The 10,784-nt window shown below is 35.1% G+C and overlaps 2 protein-coding genes across 5 annotated transcripts; one reads left to right on the plus strand and one right to left on the minus strand.

Moving 5' to 3' along the window:
- The first annotated feature begins 893 nt into the window (after positions 1-893).
- Positions 894-6,594, plus strand: LOC109008070. The gene is made up of 9 exons (XM_018988020.2): positions 894-1,235; positions 2,207-2,294; positions 2,953-3,066; positions 3,402-3,484; positions 3,708-3,822; positions 4,903-4,994; positions 5,438-5,503; positions 5,749-5,842; positions 6,273-6,594. The coding sequence occupies exons 1-9, from the start codon at positions 958-960 to the stop codon at positions 6,381-6,383; spliced, it is 1,041 nt and encodes a 346-aa protein (XP_018843565.2). The 5' UTR covers positions 894-957; the 3' UTR covers positions 6,384-6,594.
- Positions 6,595-6,783: 189 nt separating this feature from the next.
- Positions 6,784-10,326, minus strand: LOC109008071. 4 transcript variants are annotated; one of them, XM_018988022.2, is made up of 7 exons: positions 9,954-10,326; positions 9,480-9,560; positions 9,089-9,126; positions 8,547-8,626; positions 7,974-8,054; positions 7,573-7,681; positions 6,784-7,242 (listed from the first exon to the last, which is right to left on the minus strand). In XM_018988022.2, the coding sequence occupies exons 1-7, from the start codon at positions 10,212-10,214 to the stop codon at positions 7,101-7,103; spliced, it is 792 nt and encodes a 263-aa protein (XP_018843567.2). In that variant the 5' UTR covers positions 10,215-10,326; the 3' UTR covers positions 6,784-7,100. The 4 variants fall into 4 exon arrangements, with proteins under 4 accessions (XP_018843567.2, XP_018843566.2, XP_035538990.1 ...); XM_018988021.2 differs by having other exon boundaries at positions 9,089-9,141; XM_035683097.1 differs by lacking the exon at positions 9,954-10,326 and adding an exon at positions 9,717-9,823 and having other exon boundaries at positions 9,089-9,141.
- Positions 10,327-10,784: the final 458 nt, after the last annotated feature.

Raw genomic sequence — 10,784 nt, forward strand, 5'->3', positions numbered from 1 at the left:
AAATTACATAAAAGTAAACCTACAAACTAACATAAATTTATATGATCCGTTAGATCTAGATATGAAAAAAAACCGGTGAACCAATAATCCAGACCGGACCGGTGGGTTTGGTACCGGTTCTATTTTTCTCAAAACCGGTTGAAATCTATTCAGTTTTTTTTTCTAACACTGGACCGGACCGGTTCATTTATATATATATATATTAATTTTTTATATAATTTATATATATAATTATATATAAAATATTTTTGTATTATATGATAAATTACTAATTAATATAACATTACAATTTAAAATCATATATAAAAAACTATATATTATTATTATAGTCTATAGTATTAGTAGTTATACTAATACTACATCACAATCTATTAGAATATACTATAATATATCATTATAGTTTATAATACAGTTATAATATATATTATAGTATACTACAAAATATTATAACTATATTATTATATACTTAATATATATAAAATATTATGTATACTATATATATAATATACAAAAAAAAAAAAAATCTAAAATCGGTAAAATCGGAAGTATCGATTTAGGAGTATAACCGATACGGTATCGGTTTTTTAAATCTCAAAACTAGTATATATCAATTTGATTCTAAAATATGTCTAAAACTGAATCGAATTAGATCGGTTATACTCTTAGTTAAATTTATTTTTATATAATCTTTTATAAATAAAATATTTCTCATTATAAAATCCAGTTGATATTTCACAAGCGGAATATTATATATTGTTTCTGTTATAAAATAGGATACTGATGATTATGCGTGCCTTTTGTTGACGTGGAAGATAGTCATTGGTAGGTTAGAATCATGGAATCTGACCGACTCCCTGTCAATGGCAATGAGCGATTAATGAAAAAACAGCTACCAAATTTGATAAAACCAGTGGGATAACTCTATGGCCTGGGCCTTGGAGTAGCTCTAGCAACTTCATGGCTTCTTCATATTCACTTTGCTGCTTCTTGAACTCATGCTCCTCTGCATCAGTACTCAAGCCATCCTCAGCCACACGCTTTTCCTTATCTTTTTCTCACTCTATCTTTAATGGCCACAATGGAGTTTCACTGAACAGAGCTGGCTCTAGCTCAAGTATACGTGCCAAGTTTGATAAGTTCCAAGGTGAGGATAGTCCTAATACCATCACACCTTCTACTTTACCAGCACAGCCAGAAATTATTCAAGAAGATGTAGAAGAGGAAGATGATGACAGGTTCTGTTTCGTATAAACACTCGAGTTATCTCGCTTATCTGGGTTCACTTGTTTAGTTTATCTGGGAATTTCCTTTCTGGGTTTCAAGTTGCTATATATCAGAATATGTGGAGGATATATGATGGAGGGCTATAGTGAAATTGAAGGGAATTTGGTGATATCCCTTGATGAAGAGTCAATTTGGGTTCTTTGGACGGATTGAGTCATTTTCTTCTTGTTTATAAGGCGTTTGAATCTGTTAATTATGTAAATCTTGTTCTTTGGACGGATTGAGTCATTTTCTTCTTGTTTATAAGGCGTTTGAATCTGTTAATTATGTAAATCTTGCCAAATATCTCATTCTATGTGTATAATTTGCACCATGCCTTTGCGTTGAAAAAATAGTAACTTATGTAATGTGTTTGGGAGTTGAAGGGATTGGGAAGGAGAAGGGCGACCTTAAGACGGAATGGAATAGAGGTTTAAGTGCTTTTGGGAGCTTATGTTAAAGAGCAAATGAAAAAGAAATAAACTTGCACCTATGCCCCTTATAATTTAGTTGTGATTCGAAAAGTAAAATGGACACATTTCCATCTTAAGGAGTGGTACTTAACAGGTTAAGCATCTTCTTCTAGCTCAAGTGCCTTATGATAATCCCACTTATATATAAAAAAGTGCCTTATGATAAGCCTAACAAGCTTGTATAGTAGCCTAGGATTTTGTTTAGTCTTATAATAATTTTATGGGTTCGGCTACTGACTGATTACGTGATAATTAAAAATTTTGGTATTTTGTATTCAGGAAGCATGCTAGTAATATCGATAATGTATGGGCCTTGACCTCAAAACATAGCAAAAGACGCAAACTTCTAGTTCATCTCATAACAAATTTTTTTTGGTTGAGTTGATAAACTGTCATTTAGATTACTTGTTTCTTGGCCTTGAATCTGGTAAGTTAAAGGAAAGCCACTCATGATTTATTTTATCTTTCAGCTGCTTGCCTTCTGACTTGGAGGGGGCCGTCCGGCAATCAAGTCAAGCAACTGCCTCATTTTTGTCTTCAGGAGGAATGAGAGCAATAGTACGTGCAAAAAGAAAAATGTAATCTTATTGATTGAAAATGGAAGCTCCTCATTTTTTTGGTTTTTTTCTCCTTAGTTCTATTAGTTTGAAGCTGAAATGAATCTAATAAAGGAAACAAAAGAAGTTTTTGAATTTTTCAAAGCAATCCTATCCCAGGAAGATTTGATGTTTTTTCTTTTCTATTGAAAGCACAGTATCAGAAAGAAAAGGTATAATATCCAAAACTGAAAAAAAAGAAAAATTAAAATAAGAGGTATTAGTGTAATAAAGTCCTCGAAAGGTGAAAAAAATGAAAGAGGTATATTAGGTAATGAGCTATTCTATATTTTAGTTTTCTTAGAAAATTATGCTGAGTTCTACTACTGCCTTATCAATATTTCAACCTATTAAGCCTTTTGCAGTATAATGCTTGCAACAATTGAACTCAAACCTGTCTCGGGAGAGTTTAAATAGTTGTACATTTTGAAATAGAATTTATTATTAAACTTTTGGGCAGTTTGTGTGCGCGCGCGCGCGTGTGAGAGAGAGAGAGAGAGAGAGAGAGGTATTTCATGGTGAGATGCCACCTCTAATGTTCAGTTCTGTAAATCAACTTCACTACTTCAGTCGGTTCTCTGCTCTTTTCTACTGTTTAAAGTCATGCTATCTTTTTACAGGTTGAGCTCCTGATTCCCCAGTTGCAGTTTCTAGATGATGAAGGTGCACAAGCTGAGCTCTGGGAACTGTCAAGAACTTTCTTGGATACACTAATTAAAGAAACAGGATCTCAGGTTATTTGGACATATTTCTTGAAGTTACAAAAGTAGTGTTTGGGATTGACTTAACTATACAGTCTGAGAGAATGAATTAACATGTGAAGGAGGTTCTCTATTAATGTTACCTAACCTTTGCTTTGAAGTTGGCAATTTTAGCCCTATCCATTACAAAGTAAAACAGTTACCAATCCTTGAGCAATCAGTCTTAAGGAATTGATGACAATTCGAACTACTGTAACTTATATTGGTTAATGATGTATACATTTTTCCCTTTTCATAATAAGTAAATTTAGTGTTACTATTTAGCATACATTATCTCAGTTGCTAAGTTCTGTAATTTGAATTTTTAGAGAGTTAAAGCCATATTTCCCGATGCTGGTGCTGCTGCACTTCTAAAGTACCAATGGAAAGATGCTGCTTTTGGATTTTCTAGGTAATGTCCACCATATTGATGGAAGTCCTATAAGCATGTACTATGTCAGCTTGGCTAACCATCCTTTTTCATACTAATCTGGCACTTTGTTGTCCATTTTTTTCTACATATTTATTTTCTGGTACAGGGTCATTGTCTTATGAAGCTCTACTGCATAAACTTGAATATTAGTTAATTGAACTTCATATATGTGATATTTAAAATTTTGTCTTATTTCATACAGCTTAAGTGACAGGAAGCCTGTAGAGAGTGAAGACGAGATCGTGGTTATGGTTGTTCCTGATTATCAGATGTTGGGATATGTAGAGAGAATTGCATCTGATCTCTCAGATGAACCGGTACCATTCTGATCTCCTCAGTCCTTTATTAGAAGCAATGGTCTCTATATACACATTTCTGTTTATTATCATGATTCTCATGATCAGAAGTCTAGACACTATTGTGATGATGAGTAAATTACATCTTAATGTATACCAAACGATAGAATTTCTTTATAAGGTACATTGCATGCATTCATTCATTATATCCCATTTCAAATCACTAACAACCCCATGGTAAATTTGGAGAAGTTTCTTTCTTCAGTAAATTCTAACACGAAACTAATATTTATCTTCCCGCCGCATCATTGTCTATTGGTAATATCTAAGTTAACATTTGCTTACACATATGCCCATAGAAAACACATTTTTGTATAATGGCTTCCGAACAACTGACTAACTAAAATACCTATCTATGTGTATTAGTTGCTGTCTGATGATGTATGTCAAATAAAGTTGGATTGTTTATATTCAAGCTGTAGAAATTACAGTTTGCTACATATTTTGTTTGACTCTTTCATTTCATTCTGGTGACATTGGAGCTTGGATACCACTCCCCTTGGCTAAGTTGTTGATGGTTTCCAGTGGTCAAACTGACATATGTCAGCCATTGTAGACGACTCTTTGTACTGACCAAAACATCCGGACTCCTGAACTGCAATGACACTGGTGGCTGTCGACCTCATACCCTGCCACTAGGTCTGGTGATTGGCGTGAAATATTGCCCACCCCACCACCATATATGCTATGTGCTAGTTGGGTTGGGAGTCGTTGCTTTTTAAACACCCATCACCTGACAGCCAACCCTACTCCCATGGGAAATCCGTTTTTCTTTCCCAGCCCCGTCTGACCAACACCAAAAATTGACTGTTTCCAGTTGGATTGGTTCGTTTGGGTCAAAAGGGTAGGTATTTTGTCCAGCCCTTGCAGATATTCTGTCAAGGTTTCCATTTGTTTTGTACTATGGCCTACTGTATATCTAACCTAAAATTATTTCATTACTTTTTTAGTTCTTTTGATCTAGGAGTGTTAATGTGTATGCTCTAGAATAGAGGGCTTGGTTTAGAACTATTGTCCTCACAGCATCTCATTTATTGGCAGCCGAGGCCTCTCATCATGTGGAACCCGCGTCTAATCAGTGAGGATGTAGGAGTTGGGGTTAACGTTCGAAGGTTAAGGCGGTACTTTCTACGGTATGCTTATCATCACTCTCTCTACATTTTGAACTAGCCTGTTTCTTGTTATTTTAAGCTCATTCATTTGGTTAGCCTTTCCACTTGCTCTAGTTCATTAGGAAAAAAAGTATTTTATATTATCAAGCTGAACTCAAATCACCTCAAGTTTGCAATCTGTACCTTAGTTAAATGATTGGCTATCGTATCTCTTATCATACTCAATAACTGCTGCCCATATGTTAAGATTATGATCATGCCACGTAAAACTTTCCTCACTGATTGTATTGTCTTGGCTCACCATTGACCCTTCTACATTTCCTTCAGTTAATTGTATTTAACTAACATGTCAAGATTTTTTAGACCACCAGTAACATCTTGTGAACTCTTCTCGTTCATGTGTATAATACTAAACATGTTTAGGATCATTACAAACAACCAACTCTATGTTTTTATTTTTGCAGCACTTTTTCAACAGTTTACTCAATGAGACCTCTGCCATCTGGTGCCGTGTTTAGGTGTTATCCAGGGTAAGGTCCAGTTTGCATCTTACCGAGTTCCTAACCTCTCATGGGCACCTGTTGTCTAGTTCTATATCTATAACCAAATGCATCATTATCCATGTATTGATGATATCTGTCTTGTGATCACGTGCATGATACCGTTAACATGGTGAAACAGTCAGGGGCACTTTTAAGATTTTCATTTTTGGTTCTCATGTCAATGATTGCTTCTGATACTCTACCTCTGAATCTGTTTTCTGATCTTTCACAAGATTGTGGAAGGTGTTCTATGATGATAAGGATAGACCAAACAGATACCTCCTTGCCAAAGAACTCATTAGCCGTCCTGATGCGGAGGATCTTGAGGTAAGTTGCTGGTAACTTTTTAGAATGTTTCCTTGGAAGAGGTGTGACGTATTAGAGAAAAGATATTTGCAACCGTGAATTGTACAACAGTTACGTAATCGCTTTGAAAAAGTGAATAAAACATAGGACCCACAGGAAAAAAATTAATTTTTTAATAGTGAGCCCCACTATTTTTCGAAGCGATTACGCTGTGTTTTCGCACTTCATGGTTGTATGTATAATTACTCGACGTGTTATGCAAAGAAATCTGAATTTGCACTAAAAAATGTATTGTGATGGATTCAAAAATGTTTTTCATCTTTTATACATAGATTTATTTATTAGAAATCGTTAAATCTTGCATGTTAAGCCTGACCACACCCACGAACAGAAACAAAGTGTTAGCTCTAAGAACTAGAAGAAGTGAAAAGTTATGTGATGTTATTTGCAGATAATATTTGGAAATGTAGCGGAGGGATCAGAGCAGGGTCCATCTCTGTTTAACAGAGCAGCCAGCGTCTTCTCTTCACTAAATCGGTTTATGAAGGCGATTTCAAAATAATCCTTTTATTTTTATCTGTTCCCACAAATATGTTGAAGATCAATCTATTTCTATCCTGCATCATTTCTTTTTAAATTTTGTAGCTTGAACCCGACTTTATAACGCATAATACATATAGTTGCATTACACAATCTTGAGTCAAGTACCTGTTCGTCTCAATGTAATATCAGGAAATGGCGCAACAAGATGCACCAAAATATAGCATACTTGATTACTTGGTGTCTTCTCTCTCTATTACTTTCCATCTCTAAGCCTAAGGTCCTATGTTTGAATTAAAATATTACTTCTATTCATTTTCCTCAACATTGGTTGAAGTCTCCAATGAGTAATGGCAGATATGTGGGGCTCGGAATTTCCTTCTCAAGAGAAAGAAGGCAGATTGGTAAGAAGGCCGACCAAATAGGGGAGGGGACCAAAATGCTCATCAGCAAGTAAAGAACAGTTTCTTGGAGCATAAGCGTGAGCCCCCGAGTCACAAAAAAACAGAAACTTCCAATATTTACAAACATTTCCTTCAAAAATATGGTGTTATGACTTCATTACACAAACAAAAATATATTTTGTCCCTTGGCTTTTCTTATGTACATGCACTTAACAAGAAGGCTCCTACTAACATCTGTAAGCAGTATCGGCTTCCCTTTTCTCCAATAAGCAGAGTGCTGTTTGGTGAATTTGGTAATAAAAATCAAAGCCACATACAAACCCGCAGTCCAATTGTCAAAACCAATCAACATGTTTGGTTGAAGTTTTGGGTTGCTTCTTTGGCTTTTGGTATCGATTGTTCTCAAACTTGGCTTTAGCCATAAGAGAATAAAGCAATTCTGCCTCGGCTGATGTATCATAAGGCTTGTTCAAGATGCTGCAATATCAAAATAAACCAGAAAGAGAACAATTGTGAACAACCATAAGATATAACCCAAATTGTATGCTTGTATATTTGTGAGTGAGATGTGACAAAATCAAGGCTATTTATATTACAAATCCGTGTGTTTATATTTTAAGCTTTTGGCAGTAAAAGAGATGGAGCATGAGAATGCAATTAATACACTAATCAAGCTGAATTAAGAACACAAGCCTGCTCCATTTCTTTCACAGTTGTGGCTACAGGGTATTAGTTCTATTAGTTCTCTGGATTAATTTTAGCCTCTACGACTATCAACAATGATTTCTGGGGAGTTATGAGATATACCTGTCCAGTAGCTCCTCTAACATAATTCTCTGCGAAGGTGTAACGTAATAAATACAACTTCTTGGGCACTGACCCACTGCCATCTGAACTTGGTAATCGTCACCATGTCCTAATCAAATTACACAGAGGCTTTAAAGTTGAAATAATAAAGCATATCATTGGGCTGATTTTCTGTTCATTTATAGTGTTAAAACCACCAAACTAAACTGGTGAGTGGTAATATGTGCCTTTGTTCTCGTTCTTCTATCCCCTTCTTTTAAAATATCCTTAACCCCATCAAATAAAAATGACTATACTACTATAATAAAAACAACTTGCCTGCACCCCATCTTACTTTCATCTGTTCTTTCTACACACAATGCATGAGAAAATAAGTACAACGTACTAGCAAATTAACCAACCTTGTGAAGATACCCTAGCAGTTCCGGTGGAAGCATACGTGAAGGCATGAGGGGCCCCTTTTACACAAGAATATGGACAGCCTGCAGATGATTTAGAAATAGCAACAGTGAAAGAAAGACCAAAATATCACACTTTGACTAAAATCATTTGCTTGACCTCTTTCCAAGATGCTAAGAAGTGATTTTCACAAATATAGCTGTACCAAGGCTTATCAACTTTGATGCTGTAATTACCTAATTGCATAAGGTTTTAGTATAATAAGATGATTGTACAAGAATTTCTGGGGTTTTTCAAGATGACATACTATCACAAAAGTAAGAAATAGAAAATAAAGAGTCAAATATCTCTAAAACTTGAGATTTTCATCCATTAGTGCAGAGTATCAATGGAACTCAGCATGAACAGGATTTCCACACGGGGATTAGTTCATGACAATGAGACGATTTCCCGAGAGCACTTCATGCATATGATGATAACCAAGGGTACCTTTTTTTATGGCAATCTACGTGCATGCAACAGGGGAAGAATAGACCCAGCAATTGTAACATACAATATAATGAATGCAGCAGTACCTTTGCCAAGACAGAGAACCTCATTAACAAAGAGATCAAATGCTTCACATTCTGGATTTTCGAAGGGATCTAAACATTCCCTACAAATGCAACTTCAATAGTGAGAGTATTATAAGATGTACAACGAATGAAACAGACAACATATAAAACAAATAAATCAAATCATTTAGATCTCAGGGAAAAGGTTATGATTCATAGAAAGTCAAGCAAAAGATGCGGGAAATGTTTGTTTCATATTTATTTTATGTACATCCTGTTAGAAAAACACCATTAACATGCACCAGTAAGTACTTCACACGATGTAGCCAGATACACTATCAAGCGCAGAGAGCAAGACGTTGAATCGTTGATTACTACTGTCATTTTGATAAAGTTGGCAATTTCACTTGGTGCCAGCGTACACAACCAAACAACTAACAGTCCAAATCAACAGTTGTAAGCGTAATTTCAATGTGAGTGATAGGGAAAATGTAAACTAAAAAAAAAAAAGAAACTACAAGCACACCCTGCTATAAAATTCTTGACACATAGGAAAGGTTTACCTCTCGATGATCTCTGATCGACTGTAGTTTGATAACATCTGCACACATATTATCTAACAACAGTTACTAGTTGTAGTTATTACAAGTCTAGAATTAAAAAACAAGTCGGTTCTGCATACAGCTGTAATGTTTTTTAAGCTTAATTATATAAATCAGCATATTTAGACAATGATACCGGATGTATTAAAAAATAGGCAACAAGAAGCCGGAAGAGACGCAAAATGAAACAATACAAAAACTTAAGATTAGTGACATGAATAATAACCACCAGATTAATTCTACATAATGTGAGAGTTTCCCTACAATCTGAATTCAACACTTGGCATCAAACCCATATTTGGCTTTCCCTTTTTAGCCCAGTCCAAATATTTATAACTAGCACTAGCAGTACCTCATATGCCTGGATGACTCGGCGAATCATTGTATCAGAATCTGGCCCATCTCTATTCACGTCAGGATGGAATTGCTTCACCTTTGTTTAAATCACAGGAAAGAAATTAGGTCTACAACCACCAAACAATAAGTAATTATGAATTGTGGAAATCAAATACACTTTATTTGTGTTTTTACATATCCAAGGCCTTGTCTATAATTACAATTCCAGTTCTGTATCTTTTCCAATACCCACCCAAATAAATACTCCACCAAGCTGAGGCCAAATCACCTAAATGGCTTAGCAGAGTTCTTCATCAGCCCCTCAAAAAATAGTTCTTTATTAGCCGCCAAATCCACCCCCGGCGAGAAAAAAAAAAAAGAAACCATAACGCAAAAGTCAAATTTCTCTTATTTTCCTCCATTTTTATCGCAACTAAAAACAAAAAAAAAACAGAGCATACGCTGATTCGAATAGGGTAAATGTATGTACTTTAGCTCGGAAAGCGGCTTTGAGCTCGGCGGCAGAACAGTCAGGCTCAACGCCGAGGACGACGTAAGCCGAAGTACTGGAAAGAGGAGCGTCCACTCCGATTCTCTCTCTGCAATTTGTATAATTCAGACTTGAAAGAGAAGAGGAAAACAATTCTGGGTTTCTAAAATTGGAGGGAAAATGGTGACCGTTGGGAAATGTTACGGCTTTTCGAAACGGAAGAATTGAAGGGGTCGAACTGCAGAGAAGCAAACATTCCATCTCTCTCTCTCTCTCTCTCTGTCTCTCGGTGGCAAGAAGCAGAGCCGTAGACTGTAGTTCACATTAAAGTGCCAGTGGTTCAAACTTCAGACGATAAAGTGCTGTGGTTGTGTATGTTAGGTTCTCACTTTTCTTTCCTTTATGTTTTTTTTTTCTCGTATTTAATTTATTTTTGTGTTGGATCTCTCTCTCTCTCTCTCTCTCTCTCTCAACAATATACAATAAATATTAATTTATTTATTTGTTAGAAATCCTATTTATAATGATCCATGAAAATATTAATTTTATCCTTTTTCTTTTCCAAAAACCATTCATCTTTTATTTTTCTCATCTTTACTTGTTGATATCATTTATAGAAATTTATAAAATCTTTTAAACAAGAACTTTACTCTTATTTGAGAACATGTAGAAAGTCATGGACATAATTTTAAACTAACATAAAAAGGTAAAGCAATACTAGATATAAATTTGAGAAATACTACATACACAAAGAAAGTATACACAAATAAACTCGTAGACTTATAGGTTTTCATGTAATCCGTTAGATCTTTTTTACAATAAAAATAATTT

Source organism: Juglans regia, chromosome 11 (genome assembly GCF_001411555.2).
Source record: "Juglans regia cultivar Chandler chromosome 11, Walnut 2.0, whole genome shotgun sequence".
Taxonomy (NCBI): domain Eukaryota; kingdom Viridiplantae; phylum Streptophyta; class Magnoliopsida; order Fagales; family Juglandaceae; genus Juglans; species Juglans regia.